The 21,619-nt window shown below is 40.3% G+C and overlaps 1 protein-coding gene across 1 annotated transcript; it reads left to right on the forward strand.

Annotated features, from left to right (window-relative positions):
• The first annotated feature begins 684 nt into the window (after window positions 1-684).
• Window positions 685-20,641, forward strand: LOC105353815. Its single transcript, XM_023949811.1, has 7 exons — window positions 685-1,077; window positions 5,412-5,539; window positions 5,654-5,890; window positions 6,306-6,514; window positions 13,446-13,678; window positions 20,527-20,564; window positions 20,617-20,641. Exons 2-7 carry the CDS (start codon window positions 5,424-5,426, stop codon window positions 20,639-20,641), a joined length of 858 nt encoding a protein of 285 aa, XP_023805579.1. The 5' UTR covers window positions 685-1,077; window positions 5,412-5,423.
• Window positions 20,642-21,619: the final 978 nt, after the last annotated feature.

Below are 21,619 nucleotides of genomic sequence, written 5' to 3' on the forward strand. Positions count from 1 at the left end.
GTCTGAATGCCGAAATCTCTGATACTAAAGTTAATGTTAATTTAAGCGTTTGCAGGTCTGCTTTAAACAGGAACAAGTTAGGAGAGAAATATGCTTTTATCTATTTAATATTGCAATTATCAACCGGAGAAAAACGTCAACCCATATCCCATTGTCTACAGATATTTGGGTTGATCCTGCGGCTAACACCTCACTCCTTTGGTCAGCTTGAGGGTCTAAAAGTCTGATATGAATTCTGAAATCTTTGAAGACAGTGAGGTTGTTTGTGTTTTTCCAAATAGCTGTGGGACGTAAACAGCCCCTTTCCTGTTTCCATTTATCTCTGAATATCAAAAGGATCTGGACAATAAATGACTTCCTCCTCCTCCTTTCCCTGCTCCTTGTCATCCACTTTTCAGAAATGTGGTTCTTATACCCTCTTTTCCATCTCTTGCTTTTTTTTTAAACTTTGTATTTATGTATGCCCTGTATAGTTTGCCCAGTTCCAGTTACAGCTCTTTTCTATTTTTTTTATCTTTTTGATGCCTTTTCATAGCTTTTTTTTACTTTTTATTTTTGTTCTCTTCATGTTTTGAATCCCTCTGTCTCTACTTCCTCACTCCTCTATTCATCCTGTCTTCATTGAATTTCCTCCCCTTTCTCTTATCCTCTCTTTGCATGCCACTCCCCTCCAGCATTCTTAAATCAGCTCCTTCCTCCTCTCCTTCATCTCCTCCTCCCTCCTTCAGCTGATCTGTAAACATGAGCATTGAAATAACAAGCGGATGCACAGAGAGCCCGGGTTCCCCCCTCCCTCCGTCGCACGGTAATTGTCCCCTCAGTGAGTCAGGCAGGCTGAGGCCTACACATGTGTGCCGCCGTGGGCATTTGTTCCAGCACCCAACCACATTGTAATGTGAGCCTGCCGGGCCAAGCCCACTGTATTTTGGGATGTTTTACTCTGGGTCGGACAAAGACACGTTTACAGGCAGGAGCCGAGGCTGAGCAGATGTTTCTGTGCTGGGGGAGCGGGAAGGAAAGAGAGGGAAAGATGAGGATAAGAAACAATGCTGATTCTGTACAAGGAGCACACTGAAGGTAAAGTTAAGCTTAACTAATTTGAAATAGCACAAACTGACTTTCTTTACCTTGTGTCAGCTGCTTTTATGTAACACCAGACTTCATGTCTATGGTTATATTGTGAGTTTCTGCTCAATTGTGGTCAGTTTTTTTGCATGCTGGTTCCTTGAAGGTCCAGTAACTTTTGACCCTGACAAATGGGTACCATGGCAACAGTCGTTCCACTTCTCCACAGACTAAAGAAAAATATCTGATATGGGTGATCTTTTCTGGTCAATGAAAAATCACTAGAGTTGAATGATTTCAGATCAGAATATAGCTGTAAACCAAGTGCCACACATGTGGCTAACTCTCATTGCAAACTGTCGGAACATGGTCTTTTGTCTAAATGCATTGTTTTAATTTCCACATGAAGGGCATTTTTTTACCATTGCAATAATCCACTCCAGTTTTTGTGGCATTCATCTGCCCTGAATGGCAAAAGGCTGCTTTTTGCTTTGGCTGGGGATTGTGCTATCGTATCTTCAGAGATCATTGTCTACCTTTGACATTGCATCAAGGTCCCACTCCGATCTTTTGATCTATTTTCAAAGCGTTTCTAGTGGTCTTTTAAATATGATTATGCTGTCATAATTAGTTTAGTTTTTATATAATAGTTTCAAATAGTTTCTGCAAAGTGGCAGTATATCATTTGCATCTAAATTGTGAGCAGGACTGTTTGTGTGGAGTAAGCCTGCAGCATTTCCCATCATCACTCTGTTTACGCACTTTCCACACCCTCGACTGGTGCAACAAAAATGGCGAGCAATATTGTAGCCATCCAGCTGTACAGTTTTAAACCAGACGCCAGCTCAGACGAGCAAAGCGTACGTGAATCTATTGGGTCTAGTGGATGCATCAGAATGGAGTAGAGCAGGAAGCTTCTGGCTTGCCACAGGAGCTTCTGTCTCGCAACTACAAGCTGCTTTTTTTTCATTTGCTCCTAATTTTATGCTTAATTTTCTTTTTATATGTCCTTCATTTTCAGAAAAATGTCACAAGATCATGTTATAAACACTAAAAATTCATTTTTTTAATAAAGTGGGTTTTTAAAGTTAGTCGTTTGACGGTCAAATGTAAGCTAAACAAAAGAAGGCAGCCATATTTATTCAAAGTCAATAAATAAAAAACGATTGCTGCCAATGTGCACTATTGTTGCCCCAGGCTTTTTTTAAAGTAATTTTAACACTTCAGCAGAACAATGTGATCAGAATATTAAGGACATTGCTAAACCTCTCTTGATGATCTTTTAAAAATGTCAAAAATTTAAACTAAGGGTTTTTTTCTGATTGAAAAGCCAGCAGTACTGAATAGTAGTCGTTAGAATTAGCTTATTTAGAGCAGTCCACCCAATAGCACGACACTCATTTGACCTATATGCCTGTGATTGCCACCTTATGAGTCAACACAAAAGGCACAGATGCCGTGGTTCACCGGTAGAGCAGTTGACCACTGATTGGAGGATCATAGGTTGAATGGGACTGTGACTGTAAAGAGTTTTCCCAAAGTGGCTTCATCCGGAGCTGCTCCCCCGTGTAAGGTGTCGCCCCTCCACAGGCTGAAGAAGATAGATGATGATGAGCGCTAGCGCCGTGGCAGAAATCTGAATCTATCTGCTGTCAATCAAAGTTTTGGTGTCATCCATCGCCATGTTTTTGAATGACTTATCGCGTGAGTTGGTTTGTGTTCATTCGCATAATTAGGGTTTAATAGAAACGGTGTAATTGCATAATTGTGTTTTTTTCAACATTTTTGGATATTCGATAAAGTTTTGGAAACGCAGCTACTGTAAACATGACCAATGTTAAAACTAGAGAAACAGGATTTTTAGCAGCCAAGTTTAAAAAAATTCAGTAAATGTGGCTTTTTTTACACTTATGGTGATGAGCAGAAATGGTAAATATTAATTAGAAACCTTGTTGTTGTTACAGTTGAGAGCAGAAACAAAACTAAAAAGTGCATAACTGAACACAATGAGATAAACTGAACTTAAAGCCAAAGAAAAAGTACTTCGGTGCTTACAGGGGAGAAATTCGCCATTACTTAGCCCAGTGTTTCTCAACCTTTTTTGAGCCACGGCACACTTTAACATTGACAAAAATCCCGTGGCACACCAGCATCCAAAATTTAAAAAACGAGAAACTCAGTCTGTATTGATCTACAGTCCCTTCATGATCTCATGTGTATTTTAGTGATAATTGTGGCAGAAAAAGCTGGAAGCTGCAGCTGTTTTTCTAAAAGATGGAATCAAAGTTAAGTTAGAAGTTTTAAAAACTGTTTGTGTGTTCGTTGTGGTTTCAAAACGTCAAAGGAAGACTCATTGCGTGCTGAGACACTGTCACTTTAACCCAATGAATCCTGGGAGATGTAGTGATGTCAGACAGACTCTCTTCTCTGAGCTTCATTGTTTTGTTCACTTGTTCCACGGTCTGACACCGGATTCTGTGGAAAGCTACACCGCTAAAGACGAGCTTTAGCTGGTATTTTTGTTGGAACTGAGAGACTTTATGAGCAGAATCAGAACAAGGAAGTGAAGACTGTAACCACTTCTGATTGGTCAGACTGATGACATGTGATTAAGCCTCCAAGAATGATTGGTGGAGACAGTTAAAGGGTCGGGACTTTTCCTAAATCAGAGCTGAAGCTGCGGCTAAATCGCGTTACCGTCATTCTAATCAAAATGTCCTTAATAGAATCAAATAAACACAAAGAAAAAAGTATTTTATGATCTTTCATATAGGTAATTTCTTAGTGTTTTATCAGGGCCTGTTTGGATGAACACAGAGCTGAAATCCTGGAGATGGAAAATTCAAGATTCAAGATTCAAGATAGGTTTATTGTCATTCCGCACACAGTATTTGCGAAGAAATACACGGGTGAGATAAGATGTTGATTCTCACTAGCATGACAGTGCAAAAAAACAACAATAATAAAATAGCAGTAAGAGAACAATTCTAGAATAAAAATAAGATGAATACAAATTAAGTGAAATAAATAAAGATAAAAAATTAAATATAGAATAAAAAAGAGTAGAGTAGAATAGAGACCAGCATTCAGTGAGAAGGTGACTATGTGCATAACAGCAGTTCTTGTTTATGGGGGGGGGGGGGGTGGGGGTTGCTAGAGTCTGTGTCCATGTATTGTGTCTTCGGGTTATGTGGGGGGTTGGGGGGTAATCCTTGGGTCTTGTTGCAGAGTGGAGTTTGTGATAGCATGAATGCATGAGGAGGACAGACTGTTCAGGCTCACAGCCTTTTTAGCATCCTGCTGGATCTACAGCTGATGCTCCTGAACCTCCTCCCAGATGGCATGAGGGAGAACAGTCCATGAGAGGGGGGCTGGGGGTCCCTGATGATGGAGGTTGCTCTGGTCATATAGCTCCTCCAGGATCAGGAGAGGGGCACCAACAATCCTGCTTGCAGTCCTGACAATCCTGCTGAGCCGTTGTTTGTCCTGAACTTTGCAGCTGCCAAACCAGGACGTGAAGCTCAGGATGTTTTCAATGGTGCCCTGGTAGAAGGTGATGAGGTGAGGTGGTGGAACTCCAGCCTTTTCTGAGTCTCCGGAGGGAAATGTTGTTAGATCAGTTAATGAGGGTGATTTCACACGGCACACTAGTGTGCTGCGGCACACTGGTTAAAAAAAACAAAAAACTGATTTAGCCAACAATGTAAGTAGTTTTACTTATCTCAGTAACCAAAAACTATTCACACATCCATTTTCTGAACCCACTTGTTCTTCTGGGGGATTGCTGGAGTTCATCGCAGGTACTTTCAGGCGACAGCAGGGTGCAGCCTGGATGGTTTGCTGTCCATTTCAGGGCTGCACAGAGATAAACAACCACTCACATTCCCACAGTCAGAGTCAAAATAAACCTATGAACCTATGGAGTGCCTGGAGAAAACCTATGCATGCACGAGGAGAAAATGCAGATTCCACGCAGAAAGGACCCAGCTAGAAGTCAAAACAGGGCCAACCGCTACACCATGGTGCAGCCCATTCATAAACTAATTAATCTACAATAGCCTTAGTCTAAACATTGCCCCTTTCACCAGGCAAATGAAAGACAAAACCTTCATTTCTATGCTAGTGAGAAAGTGCATATATCAGTTTGATTTCGGTTTTAGATGGAACAGCATGATCTGGATGGCTTTCAAACAAAAAGTAGTAAAAGATGTTGGACCATTACTGTCGTCCCAAAATGAAAACAGATCCCTAACACTTAGTTTGCTGTTTCTTGATATTCATTTTGTAGTTTTTAACATTTTTAACAGGTCATAGAGTAAACATAAATCTTACTTCTGTTTCCACAGATATGGCTGAAGATGTCAGAAAACAGTGACAACTCCTGTGTTCTCCTGTCTGCCAAAGACTCCAGGGCTTCCTGCATTTTCCCAGCTACAGAGGAGAAAGATAATATCCCAAAATCGGGGGATGATAGGTAATGGGATTCTGATACTGGTTCCCGACTACAACAAGGGGTGTCACTGTATTATATTCTGAAAAGATGAGTCGGATGCACAGAGAACATGGGCTGTTTTTTGTTTGCCCTCAGTGTTCTGGAGATGTTGAGCTTTTCCAAATTCTCGGACCTGGAGACATGGCTGTGTATGCCATCCGATTTGCTCCTGCCCAGATCTCTGGACTCCAGCCTGACTTCTTCCCAATCCTTGTCCTCCTCCCATGTGTCTATCCACTCCTCTTACTTGCCAGCAATGTCATCTCCCTCTCCAGCATCCAGCTTGCGCCTCTCCACTTGCAGTGAGCCAGGAGACACCGATAAGCTCTTTAGGTAAAGCTGATGATTTTAATTCATTTTTTTATAATGTGACAATTCAAGATGGATGCTGGTTCAATGATCTAAACATTAAGCAGGAAGCAACAAATGAAGAAAAAATGTATCATGATTGTCATCCGGTTCAATCCAGATCATTTCAATAAATCCAGATTTTCTTTTCTGTGTTTTTATGTAAAGTCAACAACATATGACCCTTAAGACTTTTTCGTTTAACTCTTTAATGAATGAGCAAAAAGTGATAGTAAAGATAAATACTCTCCTAAAAGGAAGAAAACCGTCAGCAAAACTAGATTTGATAAGGGCATCCATCTGCAACGACCAGCTTTATGAAACCACCACTTTTTTGAGCTTCTGTTTGTTGCTGAGTTAACAAAGATGACATGTTTATGTTTTTTTTTTTTTTTTCCAGAGAATACACTTTCCTCTCCTCTTCTGTTGGGAAGGAAGACATGTTTCTCTCCACACCCTTTCTGCCCAACATGTCTTCCACACCCTCTGCTGTTTCAGAGCAAAGCTCAAAACCTTCAGCCCCAGATTCCACCTCCCGGAGCAGCGTAATCATCAAGAAACGGCGCCGGCTTGCTGCGAGCCCTGGAGGACTTCACTGGAACTCTGCAGGTCAAACAGTTGTTTTTCATCATCCTAAACAAAACAAAAAAACATGATTCAAGTTTCTTACAATTATTTCAATAATTGTAACATCAAATGACTGTGTCAGAGATAGTATCAGATATTTTGAAAAATACCCCAGAACACTTTACACAAAATATAAAGACAAAATGAAATCAACTATTTAGCTTTAAAAAAACAGAAGACCTCTAGAAAAAAGATAATGACAGGGTTTTGAGGTTTGACACAAAGACAGTAAAGTGGGTCAATCCTTAGGATGTTTGATGGGTTCAAGAGTTGAGGAGCAGAGTGGAAGAAAGGTCTGCTCCTCATGGTGGTGAGGAAGACGGAGGATGCAATGAAGACAAGCATCTGAGGGAACAGGTAAAATATGTGACATCAAGAAGGTCAGAAAAAATATGGAGTGAAGAGGAGGTGGTAGCATTGAAAGCGTGCAGAGGTATTTGAAATTGAATTGTGAAATGAACAGGGAGCCAATGGACTACTTTCAGGGAGGGGCAAGGTGTGGTGAGAAGAAACATGCCTTGTGATGATCCAGGCAGCAGAGTTCGGGACCGACTGGGTCTTAGGGAGGAGGCTACAGAAAAAAGAGAGCAGTAATCGATGTGGGAAGGGACAGGACTGTGGACTGAGGAGAGAAGCAGAATGGGAGGAATTCTGCTGACTGATTTCGGTTATTAATAGAGGATTCCAAAAGATGGACTGTTTTCATGGATGACCTGAGGGGAGGGGGACATTTGGGTATAACCAAAGCTGACACAAATGTTCAACTCTAGATAGAGTGGATTTGGTCCCATTTAGGAGCAGTTCAGACCCCCTTTTATGAGTTGCTTACAAAATGATCCAATTACCGGTAAGTCACCTAAATTGGCTTTACAGAGACGGTCCACCATCTTTATTACTGTCTTGTTCACATGTCTCAAACTGAACCATTGACTGTATATGGGGCCTGGACTGACTGACCCCTCACCTCTTGCTGGTTCTAATAGAAAGAACCCGCTGGTTCCAAGAAGCCAAAATCCCATACAATACACTTTCTATAGAGAAATAAACAGCTAGATCTGAGACATTCTTGATCTGATACTTTTTTTATATGCTCCTGATTATCCTATTTTTTAATGATATTTTTTCTGTAGTGCAAGTTATTTAGCAGACAAATCATATGACTCAAAATGGTTTACTGACAGATTTTGTGTCACTCGCTTCCAAGTGCTATGGGTGTGGCCTTCTGAACACTAGCTCCTGATTGGCGAGAGTGGTTGCCATAGAAACATGAACTCAGACAGATTTGGACCAATCACTACTTATTAAGGATGTCTGGCTCCAACATGGCCACGTCCATTTTGCGAAAGAATGGCGACTGAATTGACTTCATTTGGTTGGATCCGGAAGTAAACCATTTTTTCCCTCAGTCAAGTTCCCATATAATTTGAACATCCAATTAAATTAATAAAACTAATAAAACGACATTTTTTCTGAACATTGGTACATTTTAAAAAAATGTGCCTAAAATGAAAACTAGCTTGGGGAGGAGCACACTATTGTGCTAGTTGTGAAGAAGAGAGAAGGCTGGAGTGAAGTCAAAACATTGCAGCAGTGGTGTGAAGTGGTGAAGAGGTTATAGTCCTCTCAGCAGATTTGTTTGTTTCTTTAGCGGAGCTTCACTTCCTGTGTGAGTCTCTCAGATCTTCAGCACCTCCCGTCTGGAGAATGATAAGAGCTTCCTGTTGAAACGATTACTGCCTCTCTTCACTTGGCAGACCATATTTAACTCTGTCGCTCAGCTCTATTAAATCCCTGCCTCTTTCTTACGTGAATCTTGGTGATCTACTTTTTCTTGTCTCTGGTTCAACAGGTTCATTCTGTCTTTTCTTATTTGGAATATTGTTTCTTAGATACACACAAAAAAAGGATTCAAGCCCCTCTTTCATGTCACACAATTAAATTCTGTTTGTTTTATTTAAATATTTTTATTTTAAAATCATGTATCTACATTTAATTGACCTAATACAAAACGTATTAATATTTTCACCTATGAACTCCAGTAATCCAAAATAAATTAGTTCAAGTAAGGGGCATGCCGTGCGCATGTTGAATGCAGTTTTTCTGTTTCTCTTTATTTATTCTTTTTATAGTATCTTCTGCTGTTTTACGGCTACAATTTTTCACCTATTTTACCCATTCAACTATTAAAATGTTCAGCTCTTTCGTCTAATGCCTGCTATGACTGTTGATCCTTCAAATCCTTCGACTTTTTGAAGAGAGAAAACTTCCGTTCGTGTTTTTCGACGTAAAAAACGTACTGTGGCAGAATTGTTTTAACTCAGTTACTCCCAATAAGACGATACACGACGAACCTCATTCATAGAGAAAATGATTCTACTTGATTAAACTGGCGTATGAAAGTTACCATAAAGGTGTCAGCTCAGTAGACTCGTTTCTGGGATTTGCATGCAGAGGTGCTAGGTTCAAGACTGGGCAATTACTGGCGTCAGATGACATTTTGTGCCTTGCCTTTCTTGATAAATTTGAGTTCGATTAACTCAATTATATTTCATTACATGGAAGAGTTTTCTGAGGTGGGGCTACTCATATTCATTGGATGGAAATCCTGTCCACAATTAAATTGAGTTCATCCAATGAGTTATTTATTTGAGTGCATGACAGTGCTTACAATCTTTGTCCTTGATCTTCCTCCTTCAATTCAGGAGTTAAGAAGAGAAATTTCCATGTGTGGATGAGGCCACATGATGGTGCTGTTGTCTCTCACTGGAGTCTGATCTGAATCTGTTACAACCTGATGCCCAGGTTCCATCCTTTTCATTATTTCAATGAAAATAAGTGGGTGTATCAAAGGGAGAAGACTTTGGAAATGAAAAAAATATATATTTCAACAGTTTTATTTATTTAATGCTTCTTTAAAATAAGAGAGGGTTGGCAAACCTTTTTTCTGCCCCCATTTGACCCTCCATAGCTCCACCCCTGGCTGCAGTCCACTTGAAGTTGCAAAGATAAGGATGAGAAACTCTTGTCGTTCAACCCCCTGAAGGAGCTGTACTCCAGCTTTATGATGTTGCCAGATAATAAAGCTGATCAGAAAATGATCAGAAAATAAATATTTTTGGATGAGGAACCTCCAACGTGTTCCTGTTGCAAACTTATAGACCCCAGAGAGGGAGACAACTGAGCAGCTGACGCCAAAAAGGCATTTATACCATCATCACTGGCTCTGCAGGCTATCTCCAGTTCATATTTACTGCTCATGTTTGGGTTTCTTTCCCCAAGACATTTGATTCAAGACCTTGGTTGTCGTGGTTACCTGGAGAGGAATCCAAACAGACAAAGAAAATGACAACAAGGTTGCCAGCAGGAATGGAACATTTCTTGGAAGTGGGGGTGGGGGTGATAGACAATTATATTCCTTATATCCTTCCGATTTTATTTTACAGATAAATTAATTTCTCAGTAAAAGCTGCGAAAAAATGTGACTCATTTTTAGATATCAACTAGATTCAAACGCAGTGCGATGGCTGGTTAACACACAGACTACTTTTTATTCTATCCTTTTTTAACCCACCCAGAACCAGGTGAGACTTCAATCACCCCCCTCTCTTGCTGTAATCCTGACTCTTTGGATTAAACCTTATTTAAATCCTTCTTTTTTTCACAATAAAGGACTTTCTCATTACCTTTTTTTCCACAACTTTCCCATTTTGATCAGCATCCTCCTCAGCTTCAAGGTCCAAACTACATGTTTTGTTCCTGCTGACCTCACTGAGGATGTGGATATGAATGTTCTTGGCTGCGTCCTCCTCTCTCACCTCCATGTTTTCCTTATTTCAGTGTGCTGTCATGCATAGATCTCTTACAGTTAATGTGTTATTTTCTTGTGTTTATTTAGTGTTTGACATCCATTTAATTAGCATAATATCTTTGTGATGATCATTTCCTGAACTCAGGTGTTCAGATGCCAACATGTTAGCAAAAAAAGCAGAAGTCTGGAGAAATGTTTGTGCTCATCTGTCTACTGCAAAATATTTTTAGTTGGCAGTGTTTCCACTTGGAGTGAAGCAGCAATACTGGCGTAATAGGTCAGGAAGTTTTCTGTTTCTGTGCATCTGTCACTCAGGTGGTTTTCCTTCTCATCAAATATTCACACTGAGCTTCACTGATGCATCGCTGAAGCAGCTGGCGACCACAGCGTTGTCCTGTGTGCTTTGGTTACATCATTAACCAGCTCATGTGCAAGAGCTTCTGAAGAATCTATTAGGGCAAGACACACTTATTTGTGTCGAATGTTGAATGTAACAATGAAGGCTTGATTTGATTGCTTCTGTTGGTCAGAGGCCTTTTAGAAACAAGAAACTTGAAAAACTGTTTTGATAAATTTTGAATCTTGGAACACATGAAAGACTACACCCAGGTGATCTAAAGGGTTTTTGAGTCATGCGGTTCATGAGAGTGTTGCGGCTTAATGACCTTCTGTGATGAAAACTGTGTTTTTGGTGTTTTTAACATGTTCTTGTAGTATTGTTCTGATGATGAGGACATTTAGAAGAAAATTAAGCTTATAATTGCACCTTTAAAAAAATTAAAGAAATTATGCTGGACGTGTTCCTCTTCCTCTTCCTCTCTTCCTCTCCCTGTTCCTCTTCATTTATTTTCATTTTCCTCGTCTGAGCTCAAAACTATACAGCTGGACAGCTTCAACATCGCTCACCATTTTTCTTCCACCGCTAATGTTAGGTTGGGGGTGTGAGGGGCTGTAAGCTAGCAGGAGAGAGTGTAAACAAAGAGCTCTCAGCCCCACCCCAGAGGTGAATTTCTGCCTCTCTGCAGAAACTATATCCTAGAAAACGACCATTTAAAAAAAAAGATTTTGCCTAAATCATAATTAAAAGACCACTTTTAAATTGATCAAAAGATGATCGGAGTGGGTCTTTTTAGACCAGAGATAAAACTTCAAAATCTATCCTCTGATGAACAGGCAGACCTGAAAGTTGGAATGTGATCCTTTTTTTTTAATTATTATTGAGAACTACTGTAAGTGATAATTGCCTCTGTCTGAACTGATTGACTGAATATCATCTGATCTTTTTCATTTAAAAATATCTTCAGTCATTTTGGACCAGCTGAAAGTTTGTAAACATCCTGATAGTAAATTACATCAGTCTATTTTAATAAATAACTGCATGGACAAAAATATCTTCATTATTTTTAGACAGGATATTCCTGATTTTAAAAATATTGCAGAGGTAAAAGAAAGAGGAAGGGTAACGCTTTCTTTTACAGTACAGTACTTACAGTGTACTTAAGTGGTATTTACATGGTACTTATTGTGTAACTACTGAGTACTTTTGGGGTCTTTACATGGTACTTTTTATGGAACTTAGTGGGTACTTGCATGGTATTTTTTTGTGTCTACTCTGTACTTACATGGTACTTGTTGTGTATTTATGTGGTACTATTTGATTCATACTTATGTGGTACATACTGGGTATTTATAATATACTTACTAGGTATTTACATGTTGTGCAAACGTGTCTTTTGTGGTAAATTAACCCTTGTGCTATCCTAGAAACTTTAAGGTTGGGAGTTGGGTCATCTAGACCCACTAGACAGTGCTCTGAACCTTTTTTCTTCAATGATTTGTGATCTTCACTGGTTTCCATGGATAACATGAAATATTTCCACCTTTATCCACCTTTGTCATGGTAGGAAGAACACGGCAATGTGAGGATCGGGTCATCTGGACCCTATAAGATGGCACAAGGGTTAAATATAGAGCCCTGGATGTATCTATAATGTTTCCAAAGAAGTCTGTCAAAAACATACATGTACAGTGAGTGACTTACATCCTTTACCTTAATGATTACTGTTTTCACAACCTTTGATCAATGATGCCGGCATGAACGGCCAGTAAGCTTTTTATTAAAACCTGCATGTTAATTGACTTTTTTTTAAATATTGTATGAATAATATATATATATATATATATATATATATATATATATATATATATATATGTATTTAAACTGATCAAACTTTATAAAGAAGCTAACGTCGTGATTTCAACATAAGTATGAACCAAATAGTACCACATAAATACACAGCTAGTACCATGTATGTACCGAGTAGACACAAAAAAAATACCATGCAAGTACCCAGTAAGTCCCATAAAAAGTACCATGTAAACACCCTGTAAGTACCCAGTAAATTCCCTAAAAGGTACCATGTAAATACCACTTAAGTACACTGTAAGTACTGTACTGTAAATGAAAGCGTTACCAGAGGAAATTGAGGAAGCTGTTTTCCTCCACGTTTTCTCTCAGTAGGTCTGGAAATTAAATAAATCAGCTCAGAATTCATACTGAGAGAAATTAACTGCTTGTGTATAAGTGTAAACAGAAATAATTTCTGCTTCAACACCAAATTGAAAGGGCAGAAAATAACAGTGAGAATATAAAATGTAAATTTTAGGGGTCCACGTTAGACATCTTCCAGAATATCTGCAGTTTTTGACTCTGTGAAGTTCCCTGTCCCCTTCAGATAAATCTAAATTCAGGTAGTTGTGGAGGTCTTTGTGCAGAACTGGATTCTTTTGCTTCGAGTCTCATCTTTCTCATGTAGCTTTAATACTGCAGCTCAGGTTATCAGCTTTGTGCAGCCTGACACCGGACACATCCACCCACATTGGTGCACATACACACCTGACACATGGACACACTCATATACACACACCCCACACACATAATCACCCACATGCACAAACACATTATCACAAACACATGACACAGGCAAACACATAGAAATGAACAGACACACATACACACATGCCTCTTGTGGTGCATTCACTGACTTTATGACTACCTGTGAACTTTTTTAGTGTGTGTTTGTAACAGCGGTTTCCGTCTTGCAGGTTCGCTGCAGCGTGCTTTCAGCTCCGCCGATCCATTTCCATCAGAGGCAGGAGTTGGAGCCAAACGACCAGGGTGTAAAATGAGGGCCCTTCCCATTCGTGGTGTAGGCGGAGCCACACCTGAATGGGCTGGTGAGAAACCAGTGCTGACGAAGAGCATCTCATGTGATGGAGCCCAGCTGAAGCTGCTAAGCCGGCTGGACCGAGGCTGCCGGAAGCTGCGGGGCATCCAGGTGAGTGTAAAGTTTGCTCTGCAGAGGCTGCAGCTTCCTGTTACCTCTTTGACCTGGGCAGGTGTATTCGTGAGTAAAAAACTGCATTTTTTAACTGATCCTTTGTCATCAAAGATTGGTCTCATGGGGGAAATCTGCAGGTGTCTTTTGTCGGTTACCAAAGATTTTGAGCCGCTGAGGGGCTCATTCCTTTAGAGCTTTAGTTTAGACTTCTGCCGTACAGATCTGTCCAAGATGGCAGTCTTAAGTTGCAGGAGGTGATGTTTTGTTTTTATCTAATATTCAGTTCCCAGCTTGTGGTTGAACGTGTGTGTTCAGGTACGTACTTGTCTTCCATGGAGCCTATTTCAGGAATGGACGGTCCTGTCAAAGGGATTTTTAATCATTACGTTTTTTTCTTGGATAAATAAATATTTCATCTGCAAATATGCCAGAGGGGGCCAGTTCTCAGTACCCGCTGAGAAGCTGAGCTTCAGCTCTTCTCTGTTCTCCCTTGTGTAAGTACAGGATTAGTGGGCGGGCTTCCTGTTGACCTCTGCTGTTGAACTTTGCAGCACCAATTTGTTTCGGCGTGTTGTTTGTTTTCAGCTGTGAGTGATTTGACCTGGCTAACTCCGCTCTTGTCAAACTTCCCAAATGACACACTCGTTTTAGAGCGCCACACTCTGGCTCGCCGATGCCCTGGGAGGGCTTGTGCCATCTCAAAATTCAAGCTTTCATGATTCAATACTTTTATTTTATAAAAACTTTTACATTAGAAAAAAAAAGTTTTCCTCATTGGTAGTTTTTTTTGTTTCTGGACTTTTAAAATGTGTCGTGAATCTGGGTCACGTTGTTGGATGGGCATCACCCAATTTCATGTATCATTTGATCCAGTCAGCACAAATATATTTGATCAAATATTTTTGATTTTACAATCCAATTATAAGTAAATTTTGTAGTATTGCACTTAAAACCTATACTGGAAAACAAAAACAAAGGTAGTGCAAACCCACCCATCCACTTATTCCAAAGAAAACAAAGAGGCATTATGCAAATACATAGATAGATAAATAAGGGTTGAATGGAATAAAAAGATGAAGAGGGCCCTGTTATTCACAGAGAAAAAGCAATTTAGACAGGGAGGACATGAGCATTAACTAAAATACAACAATTGCTGCGTTTCCATTACACACATTTTATTGAAATTGTAGTGTTTCTTGCGTTCATCATTCATTGATGTGTGACTTCCTACTATACATCTTTTTAAATTACAGCTGCTTTGTTTGCTGCTTTTGTTGAAAACCTTATGTTTGCTGATCAGATAAAGGGATTTGCAAAACATTTGGCCATTTATAGATTTGCATATTTACCTTACTAGGCACATTCTCAAAAAGTCTATTTTAAGATGAAATATGATGTTGGGTTTGAAATTAATTGACCCAAAGCACGAATCATACGGTCATTTTTGAAAAGTATTGTGCAACAAAAATCATGCAATAAAAAACAGAATTCCATTACTGAGTAAGAAATTGTCTCTTTGTGGCTCAAAGTTTAGCAACTTTCTGATCTTTTAAGAAATGTCATAAAAAATAATAAATGGAAATGCATGGACTCATTTCCACTGCCAATTCCATATATGATTAATTTGATTAAGTTCCCACATTTATTGCTTATCTCTGTTATAATGTACACTTTTGCATTTTTATTTTTTGGTCTGTTGATAATTACGCACTTTACACATCTTTTACATAGTTTCTACGCAATTTTCACATAAAAGTAATCTTATGTAATTGTGTGTTATTCGTGGCTTGCCACGACTGTTCCACGTATGTCTAACGGACTTTTCATCAATATATAACTTTTTTATCGCGTTTACGGCGCACATTTCACGTTCAAATTACATAATTGACGCAGAAATCACTAATGAATTGCATATAAACAGTGCAATAATCACGCACCGTTCGTGTTCTACGTTGATTTATGTGTTTCTTCGTACATCTCATGTGGTTTTAACCTGGTTCATTCGTAATACATCTGTGAAAATTTAACGTAAAGGCCACAACTTTTCCCACTTTTTCTATGTGTATTCACATATGACCAGTTTTTATCTGTGCATTATGTGCAAAATGTACATTGTGGCTGTGTGAGATAGCCTTGAGAGTAGTCGCGCCATATCCTTCACAGCTAACATTTTCTTCTCTCACATAAGGTTCACTGAGTCCAGGGGGCAGCCCAAACACTATCAGTTTGTCTAACTTTTTCTTGACCCTGTCTGTAATCCGACCTCTCCAACAGACCAAAGCATAGAACTTTACTGACGCATACAGTAGAAAGTCCTAAGTAGTGTCCCACTCACCAAATGACCTCGGCCTCCTCAGGAGCCCTTCTTGTAAACAACAGTAGTGTAGTGTGTCCGTCTGTCCGAATTTATTGTTGATATGAGCTTCACAGTACCTGTACTCACTCACCCTCTCGATGTCCAGTCCTTTTATGTTCACTGGTTTTACACATTTCCAGTGAGGTGTTTGCTTCTGAAGCAACACTGCCCCCAAATCACAGGTGCTTTTCCAGTACCCATAGATGGCGTGTTTCTGAGATGAATAGTCTTGCGCACACTGTGAACACACAGCATGCATTTATTCTAATGCTCACTGCCAATGTCTCTATCTTCTTTCTCTTTCGGCTTTTCCCATCAGGGGTCGCCACAGCGAATCATCCTTTTCCACCTCACTCTATCATGGACATCTTCTACCCTAACATTAGCCAACTTCATGTCCTCTGTCAAAACATCCATGTATCTCCTCTTTGGCCGTCCTCTTGCCCTCCTGCCAGGCAGCTCCATCTCCAACATCCTTCTACCAATATATCCACTATCCCTCCTCTGAACATGTCCAAACCATCTCAGTCTGGCTTCTCTGACTTTGTCGCTGACACAGGCAACATGAGCCGTCCCTCTGATGTACTCGTTCCTTATCCTGTCTAACCTGGTCACTCCTAAGGAGAACCTCAACATCTTCATCTCCGCTACCTCCATCTCAGCCTCTTGTCTCTGTCTCACTGCTACCGTCTCTAACCCATAGAGCAGAGCTGGTCTCACCACTGTCTTGTACACCTTTCCTTTGAGTCTTGCTGGCACTCTTCTGTCACACAACACTCCTGACACTTTCCTCCAACCGCTCCAACCTGCCTGCACTCGCCTCTTCACCTCTTTTCCACAATCCCCATCACACTGAACTGTTGACCCCAAGTACTTAAACTCCTGCACCTTCTTCACCTCAGTCCCCTGTAACCTAACGCTTCTACCTTGATCCCTCTCGTTCAGACACATGTATTCTGTCTTACTACGACTGACCTTCATGCCTCTTCTTTCCAGAGCAAACCTCCACCTCTCTAGCTGTTCCTCCACCTGCTCTCTACTCTCACTGCAAATTACGATGTCATCCGCAAACATCATTGTCCAGGGAGATTCCTGTCTTACCTCGTCTGTCAGCCTGTCCATCAGCATAGCAAACAAATGCAAATGCTATACTGCCAATGTCTCTATGAATAAAATAAAAATGAAGCACCAAGAGAGATCCATGACCAGTCCAATGAAATAAACAAAAAACAAAATCAGAAAAAAATTATAATATTAGATTTTACAGCTGCCTTTGGTAAAATGTGGACCAAATATAAAGTGTGAAAAAGTAAAACCCATTTCAATTCCACATCTGTGAGAGGGCAACTGCTGCCCGCTATTTTGATTGACAAATGTATATCATATTGAAAAGCTGTCTTATGTGAGACTGTCTGGTTGCAATGAATGATGCTGAATGGAATGGACTGTAGGTGTAGAGTTCATATGTCAGACTCAGACTCATCCCCTGTCACAAGCCCATATATCTTGTAAACACATCTGAGTACCCTGTTAGCACCAGTGTTAACTCAATAACACTTATGTTGTTTATTTTACTGCAGTTTCAAGGGCTTGGACACAATCCCACATAGCTCCCACAAGCTTGGTTCTTTTGCCTCTATAATATCTACAAAGCAGCAAATATTGTATGTCTCTAGCCTCTTAATGACACAGTCTGACAGTTTAGTTCAGTTTTTTGCCCTCAGTCTCACCTGTGGTTCTCCGTGGAGTGGTGCACAGCTGCCTGCACTTGATTGGTTTGTTAAAGCAGTGCTGTCCCTCTTTGAGACCTTAGTGTTGGTATGTTCTGCACTGTTCAGACGACTTTCAGCCATCATTAGACCACACTGAGGACAGTGTTGTATCTTCTGTTTGTGCTTTTTGTCATTAAATTGCAAGTACTTCATTGAGCCTCGCCTGATCTGTCTTGCCTCTGGGTCATCCTGACGTACTGTGACAGTTGATGTTGTTTTCAATTCAGCCATTCTCCCATTTTTTTGTACAAAACATTAGTCAAAACATGTTGCAGTGCTGCTCATTTTTGGTAAATAAGTCTTTAAAATTGTTAAGTGTGGCAGTGTTTCCATTTGAATGCAAAAAACTGTTGCAAATAATAACATGGCTTGTGCTTCAGACTTCAGAACTAAATCAAGAAACCTGGGTCGTTTTCTAGGACATAGTTTCTGCAGAGTGCCAGTATGTGATCAGAAATTTGCCTCTGAGTTGTGTGCCCCCTTCCTGTTCCCAAAAGGTCAGAACAGGGAGCTTATGGCTTTCTGTGCCACAAGTTTGCATGTTTTTCAAGAGTTTCTTTTTCTGCTCCTGATTCACAAAAATTTGAATACAAAAAAATACTCAGAAGTTGAATTTTAACTTAGTTTATTTAAATGTGTCCCTTCATCCTCCACTAAATATGTTAAAAAACAACAGAAATACAATTTTCATCAGAGTGGGGGGTGACCATTCAGCAAAACAAACAAAAAAACTAATTAGTGTCCATTTCCACAAACACTAATACCAGTTGAAGAGTAAAGAGCATTTACTCTGCTGCCATCTTGGTTGGACCATCTTCCCACAACTTTTATTAGTAAGATTGCTCATTTTTATTTTAAGGAATAAACTGAAACCAATTTTCTCTTAAGCAATACAAACATGCAAGGAAAAAACATTCATGGATTTTATGACCTCATGTTGCATCTTGTAAATGAAGGTTTCCTCAAAGGGGTCATTTCAGCCCAGGCCCACTGGGTCACATGACAGTTTTAAATCACAGATAATGACAAAGCTGAATCCAAGAAGGGGTGCATTACAGAAAAGAGCATGACCACAGGCAGTAGCTGAACTTTTACTCAGTTAAGTTAACCAATGATGGAATGCTAGCCCTAAAACTAAGAGGTCTGGGTTTGAATCGATTAAAAATACCTCCCTGCTTGACTTCCAGCATCACCCTGTCTATGCTGTGACTGCAGCTCACAGCTCAGTCAGGGCATGCCCCCCCAATGGGAAGGACAAGCAGAGAAAAGTATGGTGTTATGGCTACTTTCACTTTATTGCCCAGTAAATGCAAAATGCTGCTCTGTTCTTTTCATGCCGATGAAGAACCTTCCCTGAACAGAAACATTTTTATTCTATCATTAAAAGCTGTTTCAGCTTAGAAATGCAATAAATTACGCCATTATATATCCACCATTCGCACAGTTCATGGAAATGTATTGTGATTGATATTGGTAAGGGAGGACAATATTGGACTTTTGCAGATATCCCTCATTTTCTGCCTAGGAGCGACGTGTGATATGGAAGTGTTTGTTTATCCTTGTTTCACTTCGTGATGACTTTTAGTAAACAACTATTTTTCCCTAATTTTCACAGTTGTTTACAAATGAACTGTAGGTTTCTTGTCTCTGCAGTTTGTAACACCTCCACTGAATGGTAAATGGCGTATACTTGTATAGCGCTTTTCTACCTACAAGGACAAAGTGCTTTTACAGTCACACACACATTCACACACTGGTGGCCGCTCTGCTGCCAAACACAGGCGCCCGCCTACCACCAGAGGCAAGGTGGGGTTCAGTGTCTTGCCCAAGGACACTTCGACTCATGGGCGTGAAAGGTGGGAATCGAACCTGGAATATCACGATCACGGGTCGACCGCCCTACCGCTGCACCACGGCCGCCCAAGCCACTGACTGACATGTCAAAGTCTGTCGCACGTAAATTGCACATGGACCTTAGAAATTCAGATAAGTTCATGAAGTCTTGGTTAACAGCACAGTAGCCTAGTTGCCAGTTTAGCGCTTCAGACTCCCAGAGCAGGTCCAATGACAGTGGGTTCTTCTGCTCTCTGTCTCTGTAAACAAACCGTTTCCAGGCATTATAAGCAGCCAGGAGATCTGTGCATCCCAGCCAATCTGCTGATGAAAAGTACTTTCTGCAGCTCACCCTGCTGTTTACGTTTCATTAAATTCAGAGCAGGTCAGCATGTGGTGGGGGACAGAGATTCAGTATGTTGTGATTAGCCTCACTTCTTTAGGGGTTTGTACTCAACACAGTCAAGCGCCAAAATAATGATATGAAATAAAGAATTATCCACCTGAAATTTAATTTGCTTGTCACTAAAGAAGCAAACTTTGGTCATGAGGCATGAGGTCTGTGACCAAGTGATGCTTAAGAGAAGTATGTCTCCCAGAGGAACACTGCAAGGGACATCATCAAACCCTTTCTCCAAATCCACAAAGCTTTTGTGTGATGGATGGCAAACTCCCATGAATCCTTACGCATATGTGCATCTGTGTAACGGAAACAGAGCTACTGACAAGATTATGCTTTACTGTTGTCAATAAGACCTGTTTAATGTTGATTGTAAGTTATGTTTTAGGCTTTGCCTTCATGGTTTACTAAAAGCAACAGTTTTGACCCCATCCCCCAATGCTGCATGCGTAGCTGCTGATCATTTTCTCTGTTGTCTTGACAGAGCCTGGGAACAACGGGAAGATACGACTGCAAGAAAAGGCAAGCGTCACCCTCTGTTCTTTTTACTACCCCTACTGTTATTTGTTGGCAGCTGGAAAGCAGATTTCTCCAGCTGAAATGTTGGTGATTAGATTTTTTTGTTTTTTTTGTTACAAAGGTTAGTTTTCAGAGATGAGTGTTTGTCTAACTTCATGCTTCAAATCTGAACTGCTGCTGCTTGGAATTAAAAAGGGTAGTAATATAATATCTTACACTAGTCCTCAAGAAAAAGAAAAGCATTCCAACAATGGAGTTTCAGCATTTCTTTGTGTGCGTGGTGTTTTTGACAGGGCACGCTGCAGAGCAGGAGCTTTTTCATAACAACACTTTATGTCACTGGCTTTATTGAGCTGAGATACTCAGAGACGGCGAGTAAACTCTCTAAAGCATATGCTGCCACACAGCAAATGCTGCCACGTTTAGGAGCCCAAGGTAGCTATTACGAACAATGGCCTCTGGCTACTGGTTTCCATGGCAACAGAGAACAAAAAATGAAAAAAAAGGTCTGCAAGATGAACATTGAGCTCTTTTGAGGATGTTCAGCAGCTCACATCTGGCTATTGCAGCCAACAGACTCTGCCAGCGGAAACAGTATTTTTTTAAAGTGGGAGCTGAAATCAATCAGCTAGAGGGAGCTTTTGTCTGTTTCATGCTGTCTTCTGCTCTGAGATTGAGCATTATTGTCATTTAACTTCTCCCTGCTCAGCCTATTTACCCCTCAGTGTTTTAAATCTAAGAAACATTCCCATCATGTTTCATTTTGTCAGTTTTGTCAAACATGTTGTTGTATTTACGGTTTATGCACAAAAAACTTGGAAATCTACAGCACATTTGGGTTTGTGTAGATGCAATTTGAAAAGATGAGGTCAGGTGACATGACCCACCTTCTAAAGCAGCAAAGCAGTGTGTGTAAACCAGAGGTGGGTAAACTTTTCAACTCCTGGGCCACAAAGGGTTTTAAAATTTGACAGCAGGGCCGAATCAAGAGCAGATCAGTAACGTGTTCTGGTAATCCACCTAACAAGAGAAATTAATACCATGGGATCTGGAGCAAA

The sequence above is a fragment of the Oryzias latipes genome, chromosome 19 (assembly GCF_002234675.1).
Source record: "Oryzias latipes chromosome 19, ASM223467v1".
In the NCBI taxonomy this organism is placed as follows: Eukaryota; Metazoa; Chordata; class Actinopteri; order Beloniformes; family Adrianichthyidae; genus Oryzias; species Oryzias latipes.